Source organism: Corapipo altera, unplaced genomic scaffold, assembly GCF_003945725.1.
Source record: "Corapipo altera isolate COAL_440 unplaced genomic scaffold, ASM394572v1 54, whole genome shotgun sequence".
NCBI lineage: Eukaryota > Metazoa > Chordata > Aves > Passeriformes > Pipridae > Corapipo > Corapipo altera.
The window spans coordinates 5,251,936-5,278,382 of record NW_020884902.1 but is presented as its reverse complement, the minus strand read 5'-3'; the positions used below and the strand labels follow the sequence as shown (position 1 = coordinate 5,278,382).

Below are 26,447 nucleotides of genomic sequence, written 5' to 3'. Positions count from 1 at the left end.
TGACTGTTCATAATGCACTTTTATTTTTTCCTTTGTACAAAAACAAATATAAAATTTAAATCCAATAGAAAGTGTATACTAGCAATGACAAGTTTACATTACAATAAGACAGGACAATGCGATGTGTATTGAACACCACACTAGTTTTAGAACTCTCAGTGATACATGCACTATATAAAAACTGCTAGAACTTTTATTCTATTTCTACCAAGAATATCCAGGTACCAAGAACCAAAAGTAATCTTGATAGGTGGTATCTACAAAATTAGACCTTTTCCACACACAAGAAAAAACCAACATTAATAGAAACGTTTATCATTCTTTGTTAAAATCCTCTCACAAAAAGCCATACATAAAATTCTTAGTAGATACAGAAAAAGCTCAAAAGCTGTTAGCATAGGTAACCATTCAGTAGTTTAGGGAATCTTTTAGACATTTTGAAGAGATACTGTAGTTTTCAATCTGTATTTTCCCCCACAAAGCCAGAACTATGTCGACTCCTGTTTCAAAACCTAGTCAGTGGTTAAAACTAGCTCTTGAGTGAAGTCAAAGAGTAGTGAACAAAATATTTAACAGAACAGGGGTGTGCCTGTTTACTTCTTGAAGAAAGTCTTTTCCACATTCAAGGTTTGTTTATTTGTCCCATAAACAAGATTGTACCTGAGGGATGAAACAAAAACAAGGATTACCATAGTCTGTAAGTAGAGTTTTTTCCATAAAAGCATGAAGTTCACAGAGCACAGCCAAGCCACCTCATCAGTCTTGTCTAGCCTCCCTCGAGTTTGTGAGCCCAGGGAAGTGTATGTTTGGATAGGTGGCCAGTTCATATTTCTGAAGACACAGTTCTGTTGATGCTCTGTGGAGCCTGAGGATGGAGACTGCTGCCAGGAGCCTGCTCTTCCCCCAGTGCTGGCAGCTCCATTTGTTCCCTGCTAACTAACATATCTATCATACATGTCACTGCAAGAAGCAGACAAGTTATTCAAAGTAAATGGGGCAACCCTGCTCTAGGAGAATCAGCCCATAGTGCAGAGAAGCCACGACCACTATATTTGAACACTGACTTCGTTTCAGAGCAGGCTGGAGCAACACCCTAGATCTCTGAAGCCCCTATCATGCCTCTGCCCTGAATAGCTGACTGTCCATCAGAAAGCTGGGTCCTATTCACTATCAGTAGGAGTTGCTTCCTCTGCCCTCAGAGGAACTCTGACTATTTAAGACTCTTCTTTTTGTACCCATAAACCTGCCATGCTTATTTCTGTTAACTCTGCAGCCAGTATGTATTTTTCACCATGTTCTGAGTTGTATTCCCAATAAAATAATCTAATATTAAAGGCATAAAAATATACTTGCAGGATTTTTTTTAAAAATAGTTATTCAGTAGCTCCAGACTTCTTTTGTCACTATTACATAACTGACACTCAACTGCTAAGCCAAAAAGTACCTACAAATGCTGCTTACCTGTGGGATTGTGCCGGATGAAAAATACAAACGGTCTGTCTACTATGAACCATGGAGGAGATGACCTGGCTATTAAAATTGCAGCTTGCAGGAAAGAAAAGACTCAGAATCAGACAAATCAAGCATGACAACACATGATATACTCTATCAGTTTCATAATGTGTGTGTGTATATATATATGTGTGTGTATACATATAGGCTTTCACAGGTGTAGACAAATGCCTACGACCTACCAACTCAGACATTTAAAGCCACATAGGTCACATGATATTCTTACAGGATGCATATTAAAAAGACAATACAAGACCCACAGAAAGTTGGAACTCTTGGACTGTCACCCAAAGCATGTAGTAGCTCAGTCCTCTTTGCCACCTGGATAGCCAGAACATTTTATGAATGGTCAGAGCTATTAGAAGACACTTCTCTAGAAGTAAGCCTATTAGCATTTCTTACAGTAATCAACATGGGAAAATTGAGCTTTTCCTGAGATATTACATAAACCCCATCAACTGATCTAAATCAGATTATTCCTGCAATGGTCTCTGAGTGGACTATCTTTGCTTAGTGCTATAGCCTTATAATGGAGTTTTCCCAAGTCTGACAGTTATCAGTGCAGTTGCTTACTTGTTGCTGCAGAAGCTTTGGTTCCATCTTCACTAACTTCAATTTTTGTCTTTTGCAGAACGTTAGATACATGAAGACCTTCTGTTCCTGAAAAAGCCATGGAGAACAGCACTTTCAGTAAAACTACTTGAAAGAGTCCTGAAGTACCTTGTAGCTAACAGCTATGCCAGCATGGCTCAGAATAATAAAAGCTGCTGAAATCCTGAAGCTGCAGTGAAGAACACTACTGCTAACATCTTTGAATACAGTCACTGAGTAACTGGAAAACAGGGAATAACCTATCTTACTCCCCTCCCTCCCCATTTAACTAGGTTTTCTGATTTGATGGTTTAAGAAGTGTTCACTTAAGTGTTCACTTCCATTTTTAGTTTTAATTAAAAAAAAAAGAAAACAACTGAAAAAATATGCTTCCTGAATTTAAGACACTTATCTCAATGTCAGGGAGGGGGAAAAAGCACTTAGCAACACACCTTGCTTTCAATCAAACACAGGAATTTGTTTTCAAATTAAGCCAGCACAAGGCAGGCTTTTTTGTTAGATCATCATGGAGAAGTTTAATAAAAGCAGAGAATAAAAATACAATGACATTTTACAGCCATGAGTTCAGAAGTGTCTATACTCCATTTTCAGATACTAATATTTACAGCTCTTGGTCGGTCCAGTCCCTTAAAGTGTGAATGTAATCCTTGAGTTTTCCTACAGAGCTGAAGAAAAAGTCATTAAACACATACTTCAGGGAAAGTTACATATTGTAGTTGCAGTATTTGCCACAGTATAAGGTACAGTATTGTTATAAGTCTTGCCACAGATTTTAGACAATGCTTGAGACCCTCAGGCTGTATTATCAAATCTTAAACTGACCACCATGATTTACTGCTGTAATGCAAGACAAGGGGAAAAAAGAGCTACTGCGATGTTAAACAGAAGCAAACAGTCATGCCTGGCTGGCTACAACATAACACCCAGCTCCAGTGTCATAGTAACGCAGCCAAGGTAAAGCAGACAAAACTGCACTAGTAAAGCAGCACTTTATTCAGTGCTAGGAACTATGAAGGACCACCATGAATTAAAACAAACAAAAACTCCCCCTTACTTGTTATTTTTGCAAAGTTTGCCTTCGACTGGTCAAACATGTCTGTAATACCGAGTGCTTGCAAAGGGTCCTTTAGGTCTGTTTCTGCTTCTGCTGTAAATCTAGTAGGAACAAAAAAAAGAGATAAAAATGAATGCATCAGGAAAGTCACCCTGTATCATATGAGATATACATAAATAACCCCTGAAAACACTCTGAAGGAGAAATAGATTACATCAATACTTACTTTGGTAAAATAACCTGCACTCTTTTTGCTACCATGGTTGTCATCCAGCTTCCTATTGTTTTTGTGCTGATGTGGGGAATGATAGCAGAGAGTGGCGTTGTGCTTTCAGTAGGCAATGCAATCAACATGCTTATCATTTCACCGTGGTATGGCAGCTCAATGATGTTATACCACAGCTCATTTGGAGTACTTGTAGTACCTAAAAAAAACCCAAAAAAACCAAACCTAGTGAGCCATAACCTACAGCCTTAAGTGTCCATCTTACCTTTAGATACCTACAGCTGTAAGAGTTTGTTAGGGAAGTTTTGCCCACATCTTAAAACTGACTCTAGAGTCACAAGCTTCCTACTAGGCAACCCTTCAAAAGGCATGGGCTCTGGAGAGATGCTAGCTTTACATAAAGCACAGACAGGATGACACCAAGGAGCAAATACTTATGTAATATACATCCTGTGTCCCAGGCAAACCTCATCAGCCCAGAGCAGCAAGCAAGCTACATTAGAAGTGACAAAGTCTGCAAAGCAGCTGCATCTCTACTTCAGATCTCAATTGTACCAGAACCAACTGCACACTGAGAAACAAAAAGCAAGGAAAAGCATCTTTCCAACTTGAAGAGATCTTGTAGATAAGCTTTTTCCTCCAAGAGTTATTGCAAGAGCTCCTAGCTCCTGTCTGAAGTAGTCTGTGGCATTTACTTAATCTTCTTGCTGAATAAGGATCTGATTAGGAAGCAGTCTTAAGCCTTTCAAGATAGTGGAAATCAGCCACTTAGAGGCAGTGCACGATGCCAATTAGATGAGAAGGAGTGAGATAGCAACACCTCCAAGTTACAGCAACTGTCTTTGAGCAACCCTCTCCTCTTCCAAGTTCCCTTTAGTTACTGTGCGATTTCTGGCATGTGGCTAGGAAGCAAACGCTTTTTATAGTAGTTTCAAGTGAAAACTTGTCAGTTTAACTACAGACAGGATTTCAGGCAAAGGTTTTGGATAGCAGCAAGATCTTATTATCTTTCCCCTTTCTTCATCTAAACTTGCACTTATCAGCCCAAGCCGAAAAATGAACAGCTTCATTACTAATTAAATCTTATTGCCAGGGCCATGCAACGTGCCTTGACTGAGTTCATATTGCTACAAAACCGGCAGTATCACACTTCTGCAGGAATAGTGTCAGGCTTGGCAGTTTCATTATTTCCTTTTATTATGGCAGTGGTTCTCAAACTAGAGCCTACAGACCAAAACACTGGCTGTGTAATTCAGCTACAGGACAGTAACACAAGGTGAACTGTCCCAACAGGTAAGCACTGCTTTCCTGATCTGCTACATGCTGCTATCATTACTGAGGCATCCCCAAAGGAGGAGAAGCTCAGCTTCAGTCAGCTCATGGGATTGAAGATGCTTAAGAAATTTAAACTTTTAAAGATCCCTTTGCAAGCATAGATAAAACTGAAGCCCTGTGTGAGGAAATCCAGAGATTCACAAACTAAAGTGAGTCCTAATTCAGCAATATTTCTTTTGTTCCTTTCTAGCCTTAATAGCTTGTCTAGCTTAGACATAATGGAGACTTTAACCAGCACCAGAAGTCAAAAGCCTTCAAAATAATAGTCTTGCTAAACCCCATCTTAAGTTATGAACTTCTTTGAAACTCCACAGATTAGTACATACTGCAGGAGGCTTCCCCACCTCCTCCAACTCACACTTTCAGCAGTCACCTAAAGTACTACATTACATCTGCTCTAACATATAGGTTTGGGACAGAAAGTCACAGCTGTTTACTTTAACATAAATTACTAATATTAGGTGAGCACTACTGACAGCAAAACTAGGCATTTGAAAGCACAGTGGGTCTTGCTTTTTGGATTTATAGCAAGAAAGCTGTACTCTCAGACTTATTCCTCAGATTGTATTTAGCACACAAGGAAGCAAGTTCCAAGCAGCACTTCTTGGAAGGATGCAACAGAAGTTTTTAATCAGAGTATCAATCTTACTTTGACCACTAAAATCCCCACAGGGCTGCAACACTGCAGCTCTGAAGTTCATTGTCAGTCACATCAAGCTGCTTATGTCAGCTCTGAGAATCTCTGAAGGAAGTCTGGCTGAACCTGCTGAACTTCTTTTCACTTGTGACTCAATCTGAAGAGCTGTTTCACACCTTGAGAGATACAGCCAACATACTAACCCCGTGCTCTTCTGGCTCTCACAGGACTGGGAACTGCGCAAGTTCCATTTCTTTATATGCAGTAAAATATAGATTGATTCTACTCCAACCTTCTGTCATACACAGCTCATCACCAGGTAAACCTCTACATTCTGTCTCTGTTGCAGCTTTTCCTTATTCTCACTCCTTAGGAATCGGTACCTTTTTTTTTTTCCTTACAGCAAAGCTTAAGTAACATGCAAATTTCTCAATTTGGGTACTTCAGATTTTCCATTTGGAAGGCAAGAGGATTTGACAGAATATTCAACCTTAAGCAACTGCTAAGTACCTTGCAGGGCAAGCTTACCCATACCCCAGCAGCACAGACACTTCTTCTAACACAAGCTGCCTGCATCAGCTGCAACAATCAGCACCATTTAACACCACATGTACAGCAAATTCTTGTTCCAGTTTGAAACAGTTAAGTTTACAACTATTGTCCATGGTAGTGGGAGTCACTGAGCTTACCACAGCGGAAGATAGACAACTGGGACAGCATAGGAACTTGGTAGGTCTTCCCATCAGCTCCATAAAATGGACGTTTCTTTGTATTTTCAGGTCGGAATCGCGATTTCCATAAGCCCTTGAAATACACAGCATTTACTAGAACCAGTCTGGTCAAACTGCCTTCAATATCAGCTGGAGCTACAACCTGATCGATCATACCTAGAAGAAATAAAGGAAGTCTTAAGTATTTGTTGTCTTAGCACTGCCAACTGTTCATGAGGAACATGAAGCACACGTTAGTTTAGACCTCTTGATCTGTGAGCGTGCCAGCTCTTCACAGGGCAATGCATTCACGATTCATAAAGCCAATGGTATTCTTTGTCAAAAAGTAAGCCTTTGGGATAACTAGAATTCAAACACATCTTACTAACTGATAGTCTGATGTTATAACAACTAACAAGGCCTTACCCTTTCCAACATGTGAACAGATCTAAGACTGTTACAGTGGTAATAGTTTCAGCTGAAACACCTCCCCATTCACACGCTGCTTGCAACATTGCTATGCAAAACTGGTGATGTGGTTGAGAAAGAATTTGACAGCCTCGTTTCACACATACCACATCCAACATCATCAACACACTCCTCACATCCAGGAGGCACTGGTTTTAACTCCAAGAGGTACCAAACTAGGTAGTTCACCTAGATTGGGAAATGTTGCAAAACGTGATCGTTGGCTTTAGCACGTGTAATCTTGACAACTAGATGCCAAGAGGCTTGAATCATGAGGAGTTCTGTCAAGGCAGGGTTAATTAGGAATCCTCCACTAAATCTGAGTCATAAGAACAGGGTCATATCTTACAAGAGTTTAGGGCAGTCAGAGCAAAAGCTGAACTGCCCTACATCTTTCTGTAACTCTGATTTAATGAGTAAAACATCTGAGTTGCCTGAAAGTATCTTTTATGTTTGAGAAAACACAGCTGCAAGAGGAAGCATGCTCCAAACTCTGCTTGAATTTCTCACTAGTTGTATGAATGTAAAGAACAGTAGAAGCTCCCCTGATCCCATGGGCAGATGGACACAGGCACACACACTGCACACATCCCTTCCAGGCCATCAGATAGGCTCATCTGCTGGGGCAGTGAGGCTGCTGATTCCTGGCCCATCAGCTCTAAAATACCACAGTAATGCCAGCTAAAAGACAGTTTTAGCTGCAGGGCAGAGCCTTCTCCATCTCCCCATCTTTCCCCAGTATTTCCATTTGAATCTGAGGTCTCAGACACCACCCTACAACACACAGAGGCACTCACCAATACTCACCCCTTGTTTCATTTTTCACCCACTGGTTGATGGAATCACATGCTGCATTTGGGTCCTCAAAGTCCACACTCTTGACACTGCACTGAAACACCTCTTTGTTCCTTGTAACAAAAGGCACTTCCATTTTAAAGCCACTCTTTGCAAACACTGCATTAGCAATTGTTACAATGTCTTTATTCTTTTTTGAGACTATGAGCCTGTTTATCTTCTTTAAGGCTTTACCAACTCCTATTTGGAAAGAACAGCAAGTTTAATTTAGAATAAGATTGATGAACAGTTACTTTATATGCAAACTATTAATGACATGAAAGGTAAGACATTAAGTGCTGGACAAGAAAAGGAGATCAAAGCAGGCATTCTCAGAGGACTTCCAAAACAACCATTTCTGATCACTCATCTGAAGATTGCTACTGTTTCCCAGCAAAAACATGACCTCTGCTGTGATTCCTGCTGCCCCTCTAGGTGTCTGCTCAGAATGCAACAGACAGTGCTGGGGATAACACTGAGATTCAAGTCTTACTGTGGAGTTACTAACCATGCTCTTCCACGGAACAGACTGTTCCAAAACACATTTCATATCATATAAGCCCAGATAACTTGTCAGTTCTGCAATGGTGACAAAGAAAGTTGAGGGGTCAGGCTGCTCAGTCAGAGCTCTGTAGGATTTGCACAACAAGTGGTTTTGAACTGCAGAGTGTAAAGCAAAAATTGTTTTTGACATACTTCCTTTCCATTTATTGTAGAATAAAGTAAACTGTCAAGATTTCTTTAATAAACTGCAAGTCAAGTCTTGGTTTCCCTCAAGACTAGGTCCCAGCCTAAATCAGCTACAAGCAGGAATCAATCCCTTAACACATGAGCTTGTCTCTAAAAAAAAAGGAAAAAGGGAAAGTAGCAGGTTCTGGTGTTACAGTCAAGATCCTTAGGACCTGAAAGCAGATTGTATCAAGTGCTTGCTAGCTGCTTCACTGTGTATGAGAGAAGGCATATGGCACCACAGAAAAACTGCTATGTTCACCATACTCAGTTCTCCCCAGTGTTATGGCTTATGAAGGAGCGCTTGTCTACACAGGGAAGCTCTTGCCAGGCAAGCAACTTCATGTTCAACCATTATATTGAACAGAATCCTTGGGTGGCTGTTTTTAGAGTTATTAATGAGTTCCCTCTGTTTCCCAATACAATTTAGGCAGAAACATTTCCAGACTACTTCCTGATGTAGACAAACTTAAGAGATATGAAATGAATAAATTAGTTTAGAGTTATTCTCTTAGCTGCATACAAGAAAAAAGCCTCAGATGGCTTTGCTGTTTCATGTATCATGAATGCTTTAACAGTACAGTTGTATGAATTTATAAATGTTCACTCTCCAATACTAGGGGTAAATTCTTTTGGAGAACATACCATAACAGAGGTTCTCAAACTGTATTCTGTGGACCACTGGTGGTCCACGGATCACTTGCTGATGGTCCGGGGAGAGCTGTCTGGTCTCATGATGCTGGCTCTCCTCTTTGCTTCCAGCTGCTAAATTGCATTAAAAGACAGCTAAAGACAAATTAAATACTTTTCAACTATTACCTTTCCAAAGAAGCAGTTGCTGCAGTTGCCAAGGAACCGCAAGGCAATCATAAACAAGAGCAGAGGAAATCTGTGCAATGAGATAGGTATCTCCCCATCCCATAACAAGTCTCTAACAAGGTACTGGCTACCTTCTAAGGTGTTTGAGAACCTCTGTGTCTCACAGCATTAGGACTGTGGGCCAAATAAAACAAGTTGCTATAATGCTTGAAAATTTTTCAACTTATATTTTGAGCATTCAAATGTTCCTAAAGTTGATCATCCAATGAAGAGATTTCAATCTACATCATTTCAATCTTAAACTATCAAATAATTTTGCTGTACTTTAAACCCAGGACCAAAACAGCAAAGCAAATGAAGACAGAACAGCATGTCATATGACAATACTGCTCAAGATTTAAATGTGTACTTACCTCTTAGAGGGTTTCCTATTCTTGGTAGTAAGGGAGAATGCTGGCACTAAGACGTTAAGTCTTGCTGGCAAACACTCACAAAAATAGCGTGCAAATTAAAGCAGTAAGAACCTTCAGGCTACACACTCTCAAGGGGCAGACATTGGCAGAGGAACACAAACACAGATGCATGCAGTGTCAGGCACAGAGGTAAGCAGAAATGGCTGAAGAGGGCACTACAAGATACAGGGATCCTGACAGCAGAAACACATGAAAAAAGCTGAAGAGTAAAGTGAAAGTATCAATAGTATGGTTAGTTTGCATTGCTTTCAGTATGGTGCCAATAAATATTCTTTTGCCCTCTTATCTAAGGAGTGGCACATTAAAGGCTGTTCAGGACAGCCTGAAATGGGCTACTGCAGCCTTCCTGCACAGTGCTGGCACTGGACCACCTCCCACATTGCTCTGAAAACCCAATTTTACAAGGACAAAGGCAGTTCTAGCTGGGGCCCTGAAGTCATTAACCAAGCTGCTTATAAGCCAATTGGAGTATATGTATATGTCCATACTCAAATTGCCAATTAGCTTCAAGTCTGTCCATTTTGTGCTTTGGTAAACACAGTTAATTGGTGCATGATGCAATCTACCACACTTGGAAAGCCATCTCATATAGCATGAAGAGTCTGACATAACACACCCAAAACCACCTTAGGAACCACTGACCATTTACACTGTATCTCATCATAGTTGTCAGCTGCTTCTTGGTCTTGCCATCAGCTCCCAGTTGCAACACCCCCAGGACTGATGCAATCCCATGAGGAGAAACAACAACATTGTCCTGAGGCTTCGCTTTCACTATTTGATTGAAGACCTGGATTCCAACATCAGAGCTAAGCTCCTCCAGAGGATAAAAACTGAACTGGGAACATACAGACATTAAAGTCCCAAGAACAAAGAGGAGGGAGAAGTGCCAGTTCATGATTCCTGGTTGGAGATACCTATAAGAAAACAAGAGGGGAAAGTTAAGTCAGTTTTCACAAGTACAGCATTTTAATTTTTAACGTAAATTCTTATTTACCTAAAGAGCAGGCAAGTCTTGCACATGTGCCACAGAGCTCTGGTAGTGAGACTCACACTTGCATTTTACTTACCACTACCAGTATTTTAGACCTAGGGGTTTCCAGATGCAGAGATAATCATGAAGTGGCTAAATATCACTGCCTATGTAACAGGGCAAAAGCCACCAAACTGGGAGATTACCTCCCACCACACAAAAGTTGTTAGTTTTGTGTTTCAATTAAATGAGCCTCGGCATTCTATTTAGACTGCCCTTTAGGGTAAGTTAGTGCCAAGAAGCGATGTGGTACAGTCCTCACCCACTAAGATGTGATGCACAGTACACTTTACAGATCATTTTCCACAGTGAACAGAAGCATGTGTACATATGCAAACAGACCTTCTGTCGTGGGAATTTACATCTGCCTAGAACAATAAGAGTTAGCTGCATAATTGGCATTCTCCATAATGGGAATGTAGAGGAAAACTTTTAGATTTTAAAATGCAAAGTTTAGTTTGGATTTCAACCTGCACTTTTCCATTTCATAAAATACAGGAGCTAATGAGTACAGAGTGAAGTTAACATTCGAAACGGGCCTATCTGCAGGTCTAACACCTGACAGAATACAGTATCAGGACACTCCTGATCTTCTAGGAAATTAAGCACAAGCAGCAGCAACAGTTTGTTCAAGACCTCTCAGCAACTGATTATGGAAAACCAAGCCCAAATCTTAAACACTGTACTGTAACTACTACACTGTATTTCCTACTCATGAAACTATAAGTCAACCTCTTTTTTGTTAGGGTAAACAGGTACTTAGAGAAACAGTCATGCAATAATGTTCAGTTTCATTAAATTATGTTCCCTGCTCACTACATTTTTAAGACATTTCAGTTGCACAGATAACAGCCCTGACTTCTATTTTCAGACCAGTAGTGTGCCTGTTGCCTCACTAAGCTGACTTTGGCACTCCAAGAACTCGCTGAGCTGTTGGTCTTCCAACAAGCTGAGGAGGAATCAGCTGGTTCCCTAGTTCACCAAAGGGTCATCAGGCCACAGAAGGCACACAACTGAATAAAGTGTCATTTGCACAACACATGCAAACCCCCAAAACGGGTCTCTGCCCCCCCTTGAGCCTTTGCCCAGCATGGCACACTGGTTCACACTGGCTGCAGCATCCCCGGTGCCGGGCCCGGCAGAGCCGCAGAGCTTCGGGATGAGGCGTCACTCGCAGCCTCCTCCCACACACTCCAAGGGCGTGAGGCTCCCAGGAGCTCTGCCATCGCCAGCCTACCTAAACCACGCTGGAGCATTTGATTACCATCAAACCAGCTGGTGTTTGCACAGATTTGTTTAATCGTCTTTTAATAGCATGTTCTTTAGCTGTGCTAAAACACTTGAAAGTAGCAAAATACAGCATCTCCACTTTCTTTTACACTGTCTCAGGGGACAGAACTGGCTTTGTTAAAGTTTGCCACTGCAGCACAGAATAAACCAAATGAAATAATGAAGGAGTTGAGACATCTTTCTCCCCTCAGTCCAACTGTCAATATTACCAGACCAGCTTGTTGGACTGATTTAAGTTATGCAAGTAAAAGTAAAAACACTGTCCTACAAAGCAGGCTAACAGCCCACCCAATAATTAAGTCTTTCCCATCAACCTAATAATCCCTCAAGCAGTTCTGAAGTCACTGAAGTACAATTCCTTCCAAAGGAGCTCCACATCAGCCATCAACAGGAACTATTCATGCTTAATCCAAAATTTAGACAGGATTTGGCTATCTGCAGCAGAGACCTGCAGGAAGAAAACCCAAATGCCACCCAAGCCCCTGAAAGAGGCTACACAAGTCACCCCCAGGCTCACCTTGCACCTCTCACCACCAGCTACAGCACAAAGCTGTCATGGGGAGAGCCTGGAGCCTGACAGGGAAAGTGAACTTGTACTTTTAAATAAAAAAATGTTAAGGAATATTCTTGAGTGTTCTTTGATGCTGGCACAAACCATCCGAACAGCTAGTTTTGTTCTTAGGCACAAGGCTTCCCTCTCTCCCAGGCAGCAGCTCTACACTGATGGCAATGCTACCTTGCAGGAGGCAAGTGTGGCTTGACACTCCAAGAGAAGTTAAGGGTTTAAGGTTTCTTTGGTGGTTTGGTGGCCACCTCTTCTCCCTATTTGGAAACCCAATGGGCACTTTAAACAAATTCTGAATCCCGATACTAAGCAGACTTTTACCTTTACCAAGTACCTTGGCAATACAAAGCCTCAAACCCCCAAAACTATTAGAGATTCTTACCAGATGCACTTACAAGCAAGCAAAAGTTAATGTTGGTGCAATACAGCCTGTCCCATGTAGTGATGGACAGGGACAGTGCCAGACAACCACAAGGAGTTTGAGCTGCAATTTGAAAACCCTGCTTTTGACTGAGGCAGCTCCACCTGGTCCAAACCAAAGGAGACTGGACTATTTTGAGCACATCTACCCTTGACACATTACACCTCAAGAAGTATACTATGAGGGCACAGACAGGAGTGACACTTCTTTGAAGTCAAGTAAAACAATGTTTCATTGTCATTTACGCAGTGCATCTGCACAAACCTAGCTGAAGTCAGACATTTCTCTTTTTGCCTATACCGCAGTATAGCGCAAGTCCCTAAATTTTCTACTTCACTGGTGACAGCCCCTGCAGACTCAGGATGACAGCCTTTCATTTTCCCCATGACACATGTGAAGCCTTGTCAAAACAATCCAACTCTGCCCCCAAGGCCACTGCTGCAGGATTTTTTTTTTGTTTGGGTTTTTTTTTGTTTGTTGTTTTGTTTCAAATTATAACATGGAGACCTCTTGGGAAACCAGGTACAGGATGTTTGCCTCACCTCTACCCCCAACACGCTATTAAGGCAGGTTGGTCTCTGTTTTGGAGAACAACCTCTAGCAGATACTAAATAAGTGAAATAAAGTCATGCAGTGCTCTGAGCATGGGAAAAGCAACAGTTACAGAGCAGCCCCTTCTTGGCCTGGCCCTGTTATGGCCACTGCATAGCTTAACCAGGCAACAGTTGTTAAATAAAAAGGGAGATAATTTCATCTGAGGATATAAATTCATCTTTGAGCCAAAGTGGCATCCCTGTTATTAATGTTTCCGTCAGTATATTCAACTTCTTATGCAGTTCAGTAACAACAAGTGCATTTGCATATCCTGAAAGAAACAGCTTAAGTACATTGCAAAGAAAAGAAATCCAAAAGGATGTACAATGTGTAGGATGGAAAACAGCTGACCTGCTATACAGAATACCAACAAGCTTTCAACAAGCTTTCATAACACTGAAGCTGAAAACTTAGTGATAGTTAAATCTGAATCTAATGCTTCAGAAAGCCAAACAAAAATACAAGCTAGGCATTTCTTTGCCTATGACCTTTAAATTTTTTACAAAGTTAACTGAGAAGGAGGAAGGTGTATAGGCGAATTTCATTTACATAAATGTGGGCTTTTGAAAGATGTTGGACCAAAAAAACCTGTCCCTCTTCAGGGTAGGCTGCCCACTTCTTAAATTGAGAACTTACAGGAAGGACATCCCACAACTTAGACTTCTTAATAGGCAATGTAAATACCCAATGTCACTAACCCAAAGAAATGTATCTAAAGAATAAATAAATAAAAACCCAAAACAGCCCCCCCTGCAATTTGTTATGCAAATCTAGTTCTTAACCCTAATGCTAAATTTTCTGAACAAAACAGATGACAGTGTCACACATTCAGCTGTATGGGGGATGCCATGTCCATGGCAAGCACATCAAGGACTCCTTAACTCCCCCTGCCTCACTGAACAGCACCACACCAAGTCCTGTACACCACACTGAAGTACTAGTTATACCTGTATCTAACTGCAGAGCCTAGTTTAAGCTGCTATATAATTTCCAGGTAACTACTCCAGTCAGGCACAGAGCTCTGGGAAAGGCAGGAGAAGACGACTGTTCCATGTCCTATCTACACTGATAATTCTGCATTGTTTCATGACAGATGATGAAAAGTCTTCAGGATATCAATCTCTAGATGACCTCAGCCTCAAGCTGGTGTTCAAAACACTAACCCTCTGACACACTAGGCAGCATACTCAGCTCTCACTAGGCTCAGCTCTTCAGATCAACCCCATAATGCATAGTTTAAGTTTTTGGCTGAAATTTATTATGCAAATAGTTATGTCAACAAAGAGGACACGATGCCTCCAGCCTGCATTTACAGAATGTCTGGTACAAAAGCAAAGGTATATTAATATGGAGTGTTTAATCTGGGTCTAGAAAAGCTTTTGGTAGAGCAGGGAGAAGTTACATCTCAGCCCCAAGCACGAAAAACTGCTAAGAATGGAGATCCTCCTACAGGAAAGAACTAGTTAGGAAGGACTTCGTTTTCAGAGAGCCAAACCAAGCTGCTGCCCTCTTCCCAAAAGGAAGAAGAGAAATTAGTTTGGTTCAAGATCAGAGGCAAAATATAAGCTGAAAAAATACTCATATTTAAAATCTAAGTTGGAGAAAAGACCTATCCCAGAGAGCCTGAAGAACACTTTGAAGCGAATTGAGGAAGAAATAATGAACTGCACATAGGTTTTTAGATATCTGTACTGGCTGCACTTCCTATGAGACACCTCCAAGAGTTTATTTTGAAGCCTGATTTCAACAGCAATAACGTATAACCCAAAAAAACCTCCTTCTTGCAGCTGCAAGATTGATTCTGCAGTTTCTTTAAAGACACATCACGCCATCAAGGAAGTTTGCACACCAGACTGCACTTCTGTGAATAGCTGTAACCAAAACAGCAGCAAGCACAACTAAACAGACTAAAAGTAAACAGCAGAGTCCCACAGCATTGCTGGTCTCATGCATTTAGCTCAAAAAGCTCAGATCCCCTGAGCCCACGTGGCAGACACTGGGCAGCCTGTGTACCCAGGGAAACTCGGCCCGGAACAAACATTCAGGGACCTCTCCAAGTCCAAGATGTTGATGTTTCCATGTCAGTGCCATCTGGGCTACTAATTTAAAAGTCTTATTTCAGCTGACATCTGAGCTCAAAGAAAGCAGCTTCACTTCAGGCATTTAACCAACTCTCTCCAGCAGGACTGAATAAATACTCAACCAAACCTGTTAACAGTCATTCAAGAAGCTGGCTGGGCACACAGCAATTGTTTCTTCCAAGCAATGAGACCACTCTGGTTGCAATGGGAAGGTCAGATGCTGGGTCTTACTTTTCAGATGACGCCCACTTGGCAGCATAATTAAATACATATTAAACATAATTAAAGCACTCAAACCTGTCAGTAGGCTTCTCTCCCCCTCACAGGTGTTCATAACTCCCCACCTAAGCTTCTTACATCCCAAAGCCTTCAGCTTCAGTATCCTCTCCTATCGTGGTCTGAATGCAGGTGAGTTCAGGAGTGGCTTATTCCACACAACAGATCTGGGAAACATTTCATCTTCCTCCAGGTTTTCTGGTACGTCCTGAATGTTGGCTCTCCCTTTTTATCTAACAACTCTTTCCACTATTACCCAATAGTTGGAAAGTTTAGTATATGCACAGTGTTACCAAGAAAGGATGATTGCTAGCTTTTAAACAGCTCAGTACTTACACTACTTTGAAGAGGAGTGAGTTACTGTCAACAAGATATAAACAACTTGTACACAGTGATAAACTGGAAGTGATTTTTTTTAAAAAAATTAATTTTGTATGTTAAGATATTGGTCTGATTTCAGGCACTACAGCCACCATTGCACACAACTGCAGAAAGCATGGTAATGGCTCAGTCCATCTCTCAACCTTAGACCTTCCTCTGTTATTCCTATTCCTCCCAGTTTTTTAGTGCATTTGTGTTTGTTTCAAGATGGGCCACTTCAGTCTGGAATGCCTGTTCCGCCGTGTCCAACCAGCCTCCCCCACCAAGCAGGAATCTCCCAGCAGAGCCCTGGCTTGTTAAACTGGGCTGGTCCCAGACAGGAACTATCTCCTTGTCCAAGCACAGCTCCCACATGAGGAGAAAGTTACAAGCTCAGTGCTTCTTTATGAAGAGTCCTGACCACCACCACTTCTCGCGAATTTGTTAAGCATCAAGTGCAGAGGGACAGGCTCCATTGAAAACTTTCTCTTCATGAACAGGGTCTCCAACTCCTAAGCCACCCTGATTTTTGCATGAGTATCTGTCTTCAATAGCATTTGGTCATGGTTCATGGTAGTTCATGACAAAGACCAACTTCACATCATGCAAGGCTGATCAGTGTTTTTTACTTCACCACTCCACTACACAGGCACTATTCAGAGTTTCAAGAACATAGATAGGCATTTATGTATCATTTGCTTTTCCCTCCATCTCTCATTTCTACATAATTAAAAAAGCCAACTTAAGCTCTGCTTCATGGAGTAAATACAGTTTGCTGATATGATAGGGTACACGTCTACCACAATTTTCAAATTTTATCTGCATTCTCTCACTGCTATAAATTCAACAGCTGTTGTTAAAAGTTTCTATGTATTACTTACTCCTGTAAATATTATATACTCCTGTATTTAAAGCAGCATTGCCACAGAATTTTCCAAGATCTATTATCAAGTTTTACAGCATCGGGAAGGTTAAAGAGAATTATGTTTTAAATTTACTGGTGTCCCTTTATTAAAGAAGTGGTTTTGTTGCTCTTAAGTTCTTTATGCAATGTGGTTATCTTAACGTAATGAAGAAACAAGCTTGGGACAGTCAGCTCATCATGACTAATGCTGCAGAACCAGTTTCCCAAAAAGAGGCAGCCAGCAGTGTTTCACAACATGCTGGTGAGGCTATACCTTCTTGCTCTGGATTCACCCCAGTAGAGGGAACAGTGGTTCAACAATCACAGCAATTGCCTAAACTCAAGCTCAGATTTTAAGTTTTTTTGTGGAAGGAACACTCATGGAACCACAGTTCCCACATTTACTGTACATTAACAATGCTTATTTTGCAAGCAGAGGCTCATTAGGAGCTAAGGGCAAGCCTACAGCATTGCGAGCTCCCATTAATAAAGGTACAAGGTATCAACTCTTTGATAATGGGCTATATAAGTACCATTTATGAAGTAAATAGTCCACAAGGTGTTGGACTAACAATGGCTGGTATCTTATCAGGTACCTCATCACCACCTTTACCCTAAGTCCCACCTCTGCCATAGGATTTGACCTTTCTTTCTTCCTTAAAAAATATTAAAGGGAAACCCAGTACCCTTACTCATTTTCACTTTTTGCAGGTATCCTGGTATCATCTGATACCATGACTGGCCCTTCTACACCCCTGCAGGGAAAACAAATTTGGTTCTCCTCTCCCCAAGTAAATTTTAATCTGCTGGCCAGTGACTCATGCCTTGTGTCTTGCACCTACCAGGCTGAGAGTAGAAACAGCCTTGTAGAGATGGCTCCATGGCCACTTAAAAACTGTGGAAAGCTGTGCTTGGACCAGATTGAATGCCAAGAGCTTTCCAGTATACATCCTTCTTCAGAAGGGTTAAGATACTAATATCTGTAACACTGGGACTTGGAGAACTGTCAAGCAAAGAAAAAAATCTGTATAAGAAACAAAGAAAGCTAAAGGTATAGAACTGAGTCCTCAAGCCAATAGTGAAAATTTCAGTAGAGCTTTGAAAAGGCATGTGAGTTGCTGCAGAGCAGGAGATAGATGACAGTTTGCCTTCAGATTCTACACCTTTTAGATTACTCTACAGAAGAGGTACTTGTATTTCCTACCGAACAACACCCTACAAAGCCCAGTTACCATCATTCCACACCCTATGGTTCAGTCTAGGTTTACAGCACAACTGAAAATTAGGTTTTCTACATAGCTAAGAAGCTATGTAGCTTCTTCTGGGAAGCTAAGAGAGGTAGGAGGACATATCAGCCATATGACATGTAACCAAAGCCTATTCATGCTTGGGTTAGAGATGCCCAGCTGGTAACAGGAGACAGGCTCCCAGTCTTCCAAGTGGCCTTTAAGAAACACCGCTTAAAATAATGCAAGTAATTCAATATTACTAATTTTTTACTTATCCTTCCTCCTACAAGAGGAAAGGCTCTGGCAATAACAGTGTTGGCAGTTCTCTAACTTTACACAGTTGCAATCAGTACACTCTTTTCACCATAAAAATAAATTGGAACTCCAGTATTCTCTGTTCATAACAAGAACTTCTGTAAAAACTTTTACTTACACAAACTCATTGAAAGCCAAGACCTGATACTTTAAGCATTTGTATCTCGGGAATGCTACCAACTGACAAAACTACCTGGAACAGCATTCTAAACATTTACTGTACTTGTGGTCGGAGATCTGCAGAGTAAGAGGTGACTAGCCTTTTATTTATTTATTAATCATACTGTACAACATTAGCAATCAACCACTTCCTATTTGCAAGCTAATTTAGAAACCACCTTCTCATCTGAAAGACTAGATAACAAATGTAAAGTGTAATGTAGCCAAATTATTAGTACTTAAGATGAAAAAAAGCATACTGAGTTTCTGTATCCAGGACAGCATCACTGAAACAGACTTAAGCTCACAGGAACATGAGATACTAGTTTTTAGTGGCCTTTTCTCAGCTGTTTCAGAACTGGGTTGAAGGCTACCCAAAAAGGATAAGGATATTCACATTTCTCTTTACAGTATATAGACATTTACATATATTTATCTTTTCCCCCTCCCAGCTTCAGAAGCAGAACCAGCCAACCACAAATGCAACCAGCGGTCACGGATGCTGAAAGGATGTAGGAATGAAGCACTGTGCTGGGAACTCTCCATATGCTCAGATAGACCCCTCCTGAGTCATCTGCAAGAGGACTTACATTAACCAGTTAATAAGAGAATTACCAGCTGTTTAAAGACTGTATTTAAGAGAACACACTCTTTTCCTTAATCTCACCTCACTTCTGACTGATCCCACTGGTTTTACTACAGGTTTTTGGAAAGGCAAGACTTAAATTTCCACAGGAAAAAAGGGACAACTGAGAACGAACTACGCACATGAATTCTGCAAGAGCAGGTCATGACCTGGTATATTAAACCATCTGATTCAGTTCAGCCTGAAAGTTTGCAGGCTGAGCTGGGAGCTGTGTTGGCTGAGAAGCCTCCGCAGAGTCCATCACTATTTCTGTAACGCAGATGACGAACCTCTGCAGAGGAAGTAGGCAATTAGCTGGGAAAGCAGCCTCTTAAGCTGAGCTGCCAGAGCAGCTGGAGGCTTGTTTCAGTGCTGAGAAAGCAACACGAACTACTCCTGGAAGAGGGAAGGTATATAGCAAAACGGAAACGTATAGCTAACAGATAATCCACCAACTTCTACATATATTTCTTAGATTACTTGGAGATGTAAAGTAAGAAGATAACAGAATGGAAAAGTTAGTTATGTTTAGTTCTCCTCTTCGTTTTGTACCTGTAACCTTCAGAGACAACGACAAACTGCCCCTCTCCCACAAAAACATGAAACCTCAAAACCCACTCAACCTTTGGCCAGAAGCAGCTTGCACTTCAGACCAGGTGACAGCGTCTCTCAGAAGCAGTGAGAAACATCACTAAATACCACAAAATGCCCTTCCACAGCAATAGAAGTTTAAAGTGCAAGCTGTTAAATAACATAAAAAGCATTTAAGTAAGAAACATTTAAGAGTCTTGGTCAAAGCTACGTAACTGATTAACATAAATTCACATCATCTGTACATCAGCCAAACTAAGAGAGATAAGAAGTACCAGCATTTCTTAACTGTGCTTCTGGAGACCGCAGTGGGATTTACAACTGTAGCTTACAGTCTCCTGACAACTAATAATTCTCACAAACAAACCTGCCTGCATGCTGAGGCCACTACCTCAGATGCCTTGAGCAGGCATCTGAACTTCAGAACTCACTGGCAATCAGCCTTCATGCCTTCCACAATTGCTTTCATGGTTCCATGATAATAAAAAAAAGTTCAGGCCACAGTTTCCAAAGCCCATGGAGACAACAGGAGACTGCTTGAAGCCCACACTTTACACCACATTGATGAGTATGGACAGCAAGACTGCAATTTCCACCATGGGGAGATAATTCCACAAGATGAATATGCTTTCATACTTAATTATGCCACAAAGCAGTTTATTCGACCCCAGCATAAGGCATCTTCTGATTTCAGCCTGAAAATATAAGAAAAAAATCTTTCTGGCTATTAAAGGTGAACACCAGATCACAGACAAGATGTAGCAGCTGCCAAAATGCACGTGTTTCCACAGACACCACTCAAGAAGAGGTGCTAAAGGATAAATACAGCATTTCAGATAGCACTTAAGTATATTTCGAGGCCATGACAAACAGCTCAAGAACCTATGGCTAATAAAAGCATTGCCACTAAAATTGCCCCATCCTCTCCTTGTCCAGGATCACTGACTCTCACTTTAGCAGAGACCTCACCTCTGCTTGCATAAGTATTCATGTAAGTCAAGTACTGAATTAGAGCCTATCGCTAGAGACAGGAAAAAAGAACACAGGACAGCTTTTTTCCCATAGCATGCCAGCCCAAACATTTGTATAGCTACAACTGTAAAATGCTACCACCTTTATTTTCATCTCTTTTTGCTCTCCTCCCACCCCACCACTTTAGCCATCTTACAGGAGACACATCTGAACGTGCACATGGTTGCTCATATTCAGCTTTCTCATATTTTTACACAGGGAAGCTATCTACTTTAATAATAATAAAAAACCTTCTTATATTTTCATAACATTTACATTGTTAATCTTTAAATTTGTATGTAGGTGATTGACTACTGCATGCTACTGCTACCTGTTCTTCAAAGCTGAAAAGAGATAATTCTATACATCACTCTGCTTATTGAGAAGCTGTTTATGGCTGGTATACGTGCACTGAATTACATGGTACTTACAAACCAGTACTTTGGTGTAAAACATGATTTGTAAGTTATGTCACAGGTGATTGGCAAGATGCCCAGAGGCACACAAAGATAACTGACTGGATCTATCAACACTTTACAGATTAGTGATGATTAATTCATCTTTGCTGTCTTCCCACGTATAAAACCTTTGACCCTAGAGAGTAGTAGAATCCAGTTAACAGACCAAGTAACTGGAAATGTTTTGATGATTAGGTTGAATTTCCCCCTAATTAGTATTACAAAAGCATGCTCTCTCATGCATGCTTGTGATGAAGCAATTCAAGCAGTCCAGACAACCCTAACTCCAGCTTCCAAGAAAAACTTTCCACTGAGCCTCACGTTTTCAGGCATGGGCACACTAGTTACCTAGCAAGAATCAAAAGCCACAACCAGTTGCACAAACCAGGTAGCTACTGAGCCCACCATCACACCAGCAACACAAATCTCCAGTCAGAGTTCCCTCTGATCCCCCATTTCCACTGTAATTCCTAGCAATAAGGTGAGGTGGTTATTTTTATGTATTTATACACACACACACACTTCAATTTAGTCTAAAAACGCCTAGTTCAACTTACTGGGTTCCCTGCTTGACATTTTTCTGCTTAACAATATTCTGTTAAGAAGGTCTAGGACTGGCACACGCTTCTGGCTGTGCAATTTAGAGACCCACACAAAGTCTCCACATGCCACTAAGCCATGCTATTCTCCTGGTTGTCAATGACAACAGCAAACAGAAGCTTCAACACTTCTGTATACACCTTGAGACAAAATCCACTGCAGGCTTCTGTTGTTTTCTTTTTTGTACTGACTTGAGTTTCTATTGCCTCCCACACGAGATACATGGTGCTATATATAGATATGTATATGTGACTATAGTGATGACCCTATCACCATTCAAAGCAGAGTTCTTCTATCACCCTGATACCTGGGGAGCAGAAAAAAAGAATAATGCCCAGATAAGCAGCTTTTCAGCACCTTAGGAGCAGTGACGAAATTTGCTTACAGCTTGTCTGACATACAATTTGTCTATCATTGTAAAAAGCTGCGGACTAACACTCATTACTCAAAAGTTCACTCCTGTGCCAAAGAGCTGCTATGTTCAAAGGTTTAATCACACCCCATAAAATTCTAAAATTCCAAGCTAGTACATTTTATATATAGTTGAATTAAGCTACTTAATCATTCAGGTTTTTTATTTGTGCTGGTCTTCACCTCACACACTTTAAAGACTCATCTGATCACTCAGCAGTCATTGCAGCTGCTTTTCCCTTTTCTCATGGATGTCTGCAGCTTCTCCCGTTTTTCCAAGCTACACGGCAGCACAGCTGCTTACACCTACGTACATTTTGTGAATGCTCCCTAAGAAACCAGGTTTCTAATGAATTCCTGTGGCAAGCTGGGGGCAAGACATTACTAAATACTCACACAAGAGAAAGTGAAAGAAGAGGTCATTTTTCAGTGCAATGAAAAAAAAAAAATCAGTCTACCAGGTTTCTCTTTCAGGAAGTTGCCCAAGAATGCAATTAAAACCACAAAACACAAACCATGTTTTAGAATCATATGAGGGCATAAGAAAGGGGGAGAGAAATAAATCACACTGAGGCCTCTAATCCATAAAGAGATATTATTCCCCAGTTTTAAGGGACACCTGACATTTTAACACCTATTCATTAGCACAATAGTATCTCCAAAGGTTTAATTTCTCTGTGAAGATCCTCCTACACCGCACAGTATTGAGCCAAGATATCGAACACCGTTTTAACCAAGAGACAAACTGCTCTCTCCTGAGGTGTAGTCTGCATTTCCAAATCTTCCCAGAACTCAGTACACTAAGGATGGTCCTATATTAGTCTAAAGGGAGGCAAGCTCAGAGTCTTAGCTAACCTGCTTCGGCACATAATGCGATGCCACCATAGTATCATAGTATCATAGTATAGATTGGGTTGGAAAAGACCTCCAAGATCATCAAGTACAACCCCTGATCCAACTCCAATTACTATATCATGGCACTAAGGGCCACGTCCAATCTCTTTTTAAAAACCTCCAGGGATGGTGAATCCACCACCTCTCTGGGTAGGCCGTTCCAATGCCTGATAACCCTCTCTGTAAAGAATTTCTTCCTAACATCTAACCTAAACCTCCCCTGGCAGAGCTTGAGCCCATGTCCCCTTGTCCTATTGTTGGTTGCCTGGGAGAAGAGACCAACCCCCACCTGGCTATAACCTCCCTTCAGGTAGTTGAAGAGAGTGATGAGGTCGCCTCTAAGCCTTCTCTTCTCCAGACTGAACAACCCCAGCTCTCTCAGCCTCTCCTCATAGGACTTGTGCTCCAGTCCCTTCACCAGCCTCGTTGCTCTTCTTTGGACCCGCTCTTCTTTGGACCAGATCTATCCAAATCCCGTTTCACTATCAGGATGCCACCCCCTCCTTCCCAAACGGCTAAAAACGCTGCTCCCCTGTTACTCTGTCACTCGACATGCAAAGAAAATTTCATTACTAACTGAATTTTGATTTTTATTACTTCCATTTAGTAGGACAACAGCAAGCTCTCTCTCACAGCAGACAGAAGACACGAACGAAGCGAGCAACTCGCAGTTTCCGAGCTCTCCCAGCGCAGCCTGTGCTCGGGCAGTGCCGCCTCTCCCGCACCGCCCGGGACGCGGCGGCGATGCTGCGATCCCGCCCTGCCGGGGCACAGGGGCACGGGGGCTCCCAGCCTCGAAACCCGCTTCTTACGGGAAGAAAACCCTCCAGGGAAAAACCCTTTCAAAAAACCAACAGGCAGGCGGAGAAACTCACCGCGCCAGCAGCCCCGCTCCCGCCACAGCGCTCACGCTCCGGGCACTGGGAAACTTGCGGGAGCCAGGTAACAGCGCACCCGAGGAGCCGCCGGAGCGACCACCGCGGACCCGGGGTGTCAGCAGCGAAACTTTGGGTGCCCCAGTCCCCTCCCGCCCGTGTCCTCCCGCTCTCCGCCCGGCACGGCGGCCCCGCCGGCCCCGCCGGCCCCGCTCACCTCTCCCGCCGCTCCGCGCCCGCCCCGCCGCTGCCCCTCCGCCCGCACGGCTCGGCCGGACCGCGCCGCCGCCGCCCGCCCTTTATGGGGCCCGCGGCCGCCCCGCCCCTCGCCGCGGGCCCGCCCCGGGCACGGGATGCACGGCCCGAGCCCGCCCCGCGCTCCCTGTGCCGGGCCGGGGAGCCCCGGGTACCCCCGCGGAGTCCCTTCACCCGGGCCTCTGCCCCTGCCCCGGGGACCCTCCCCAGCCCCACCGGCCGGAGACGCGCCAGCCGCGGCGGGGAGAAGGGGGAGAAGAGGCAGCAGTGTCGGTGCCCAGCCCGGTCTGGCAGGCGAGTCAGGGGATGGCGAGGGGACAGAGACCACCGAGGCCAAATGCAGCAGCGTCCCCCAGCACCATGAGGCCCCTTCCTGGTCAGTGGCGTGGTGGGAGATTGGAGGATTTTGGCCAAAGGGACACCTCCTCTCATCACCCACCACTGCACCCACGTCCTCCAGCAGCGAGGACGAGGAAACGCCTCAGCCAAGGACCTCGGTCCCTCGTATGGCAGTGGGGTTTTAATCTTCACTAAGAGCGTAAGCGATCTGAGGCAAACTGCTGCTCCAGCGTAATGACACAGGCATAGGCACAGCAGAGTGGCAGGACAGAAGTGTAATCTCGGTAAAGCACGTGTGAACCTTAACACCGACTGACAGCCCTGGACTGACAAAGCACAAGAAGCAATTTCTACTCATCGTACCAAAACGGTGCTGCTGCTGACTTCTGAGAAACGGGCAGCGTGTTGGTCCGGCAGTGGACAATACTGCCTTGTTAAGTCATTCTTTCTGCTCCTATTTTCCAAAACATTTTTCATGCATGGCACAGTCCAGCTTTGAAGAAACAGGATGAGTATGCAATAAACCACATTTCTTCCCTCAGGAGTCTGGACTCTTCTGGATAAAAAAATCAAAACAACCCATCTCCTGGCATGAGCCGGAGCAGCATCAGTGGCAGCTGCTCTTGGTCTTTATGGTGGAGAGCCTTGTGTTCATCAAGGTGGGCTCTCTCAGTTGAGGGCCCCTGTGCCTGGGCAAAACCAAAATGCTAGAAAGAGGGATGAGGGAGGTGGCACAGCGTGGCCATACATTGAGGCAAGGAGCTCAGCCTCATCCAGGGCAGGGGGAATTTGGCTGAGACAAGGTGCTGGCACCAGCAGGCGAGGATGTCCAAGAATGGCTTTTTTGTGGGCAGCATCAGCTACTGGACATTTCTTAGGCTACTTACTAACTAGCTCAAGTTTCTTATTTTAATTAAAGTTTGGCTTCTTTTCCAAAAATGTTTCATACCATCTTTCCTACACAGATCCATTTCTGAGTTGAGAATAGAGATTAATTAAAAACAACAACAAAACCCACCTGCCTTTTGCATGATTTTTCACGTTAGCAGAGACAACCTTTGAGCATCCATTTTCTCTCAGGGACGAAGACAGAAAGCTGTGTAGACCATGTCAGATCTCCTGCCCAACTGCTTAATATCGTGAAAACTACATGGAAAAATATAATTGAGTGGGTTTAGGATCCTTTGGTACAATCTGGTTTATGGAAAGGCAGCAGAAGAGCCAGACCCTGACTAGCTAGCTGAACTCAGATCTTGGGGCAGAACCCTGGTTTTAGTCTGAAAGGCTGAAGACCAACAGTCAAGCCCCCAAATAGCCTCAGCTTGGATCTGAAGCCGCCCTTTGCGCATGGAAGCTTTATAGTCTGTGTTCAGTAGAAATGGGACAGGGATAAAGAAGTTGCATTCCAAATAATTTCCATGAAATAGGCTTAGTTTTGATTACACCCAGTTTGGTCAGCACAGTTCCAACCCAGTGAAACTGGAGCTAAAGAGTAGGAGCCTCCCTTTAGTTGTTGCCGTGTAGCCCAGAGCTCATTCAGTTTCTATCTGTAGACAACCACCTCCCACCCCGGGAAGAAATCACTTTCTCCTCCTTAGCAAGTCATTTGAGTGATCAAATTTGTGCCCATTAAGCAGTTAACTAGTCACACTTTTTGGAAAGAGGCACCACACCTATTAAGTACTTAGCATCAACAAACAGCCAATTTGTGGAAATTCAAGCATGAGGCAAAAATAGTTGAAGCCAAGAGGA

The 26,447-nt window shown here is 42.7% G+C and overlaps 1 protein-coding gene across 3 annotated transcripts; it reads right to left on the bottom strand.

Moving 5' to 3' along the window:
* Positions 1–24,361, bottom strand: SERPINE2 (serpin family E member 2). Of its 3 annotated transcripts, none has more exons than XM_027650677.1 (10): positions 24,319–24,361; positions 10,052–10,326; positions 8,763–8,882; positions 7,362–7,589; positions 6,066–6,263; positions 3,405–3,603; positions 3,179–3,279; positions 2,086–2,172; positions 1,462–1,545; positions 1–660 (listed from the first exon to the last, which is right to left on the bottom strand). In XM_027650677.1, the coding sequence occupies exons 2-10, from the start codon at positions 10,305–10,307 to the stop codon at positions 623–625; spliced, it is 1,311 nt and encodes a 436-aa protein (XP_027506478.1). In that variant the 5' UTR covers positions 10,308–10,326; positions 24,319–24,361; the 3' UTR covers positions 1–622. The 3 variants fall into 3 exon arrangements, with proteins under 3 accessions (XP_027506478.1, XP_027506479.1, XP_027506480.1); XM_027650678.1 differs by having other exon boundaries at positions 24,310–24,329; XM_027650679.1 differs by lacking the exons at positions 8,763–8,882; positions 24,319–24,361.
* Positions 24,362–26,447: the final 2,086 nt, after the last annotated feature.

Bases quoted from the DNA above. Each gene is read 5' to 3' on its own strand.
- SERPINE2 (XM_027650677.1), bottom strand. From the start codon at position 10,307: ATGAACTGGCACTTCTCCCTCCTCTTTGTTCTTGGGACTTTAATGTCT. The intron at 7,590-8,762 runs GTATGTTCTCCA...CTTTCCAAATAG, and splicing joins GTTTGAGAACCTCTGTTATG to GAGTTGGTAAAGCCTTAAAG. The intron at 6,264-7,361 runs GTGAGTATTGGT...TATTTCTTCTAG, and splicing joins GGTGAAAAATGAAACAAGGG to GTATGATCGATCAGGTTGTA.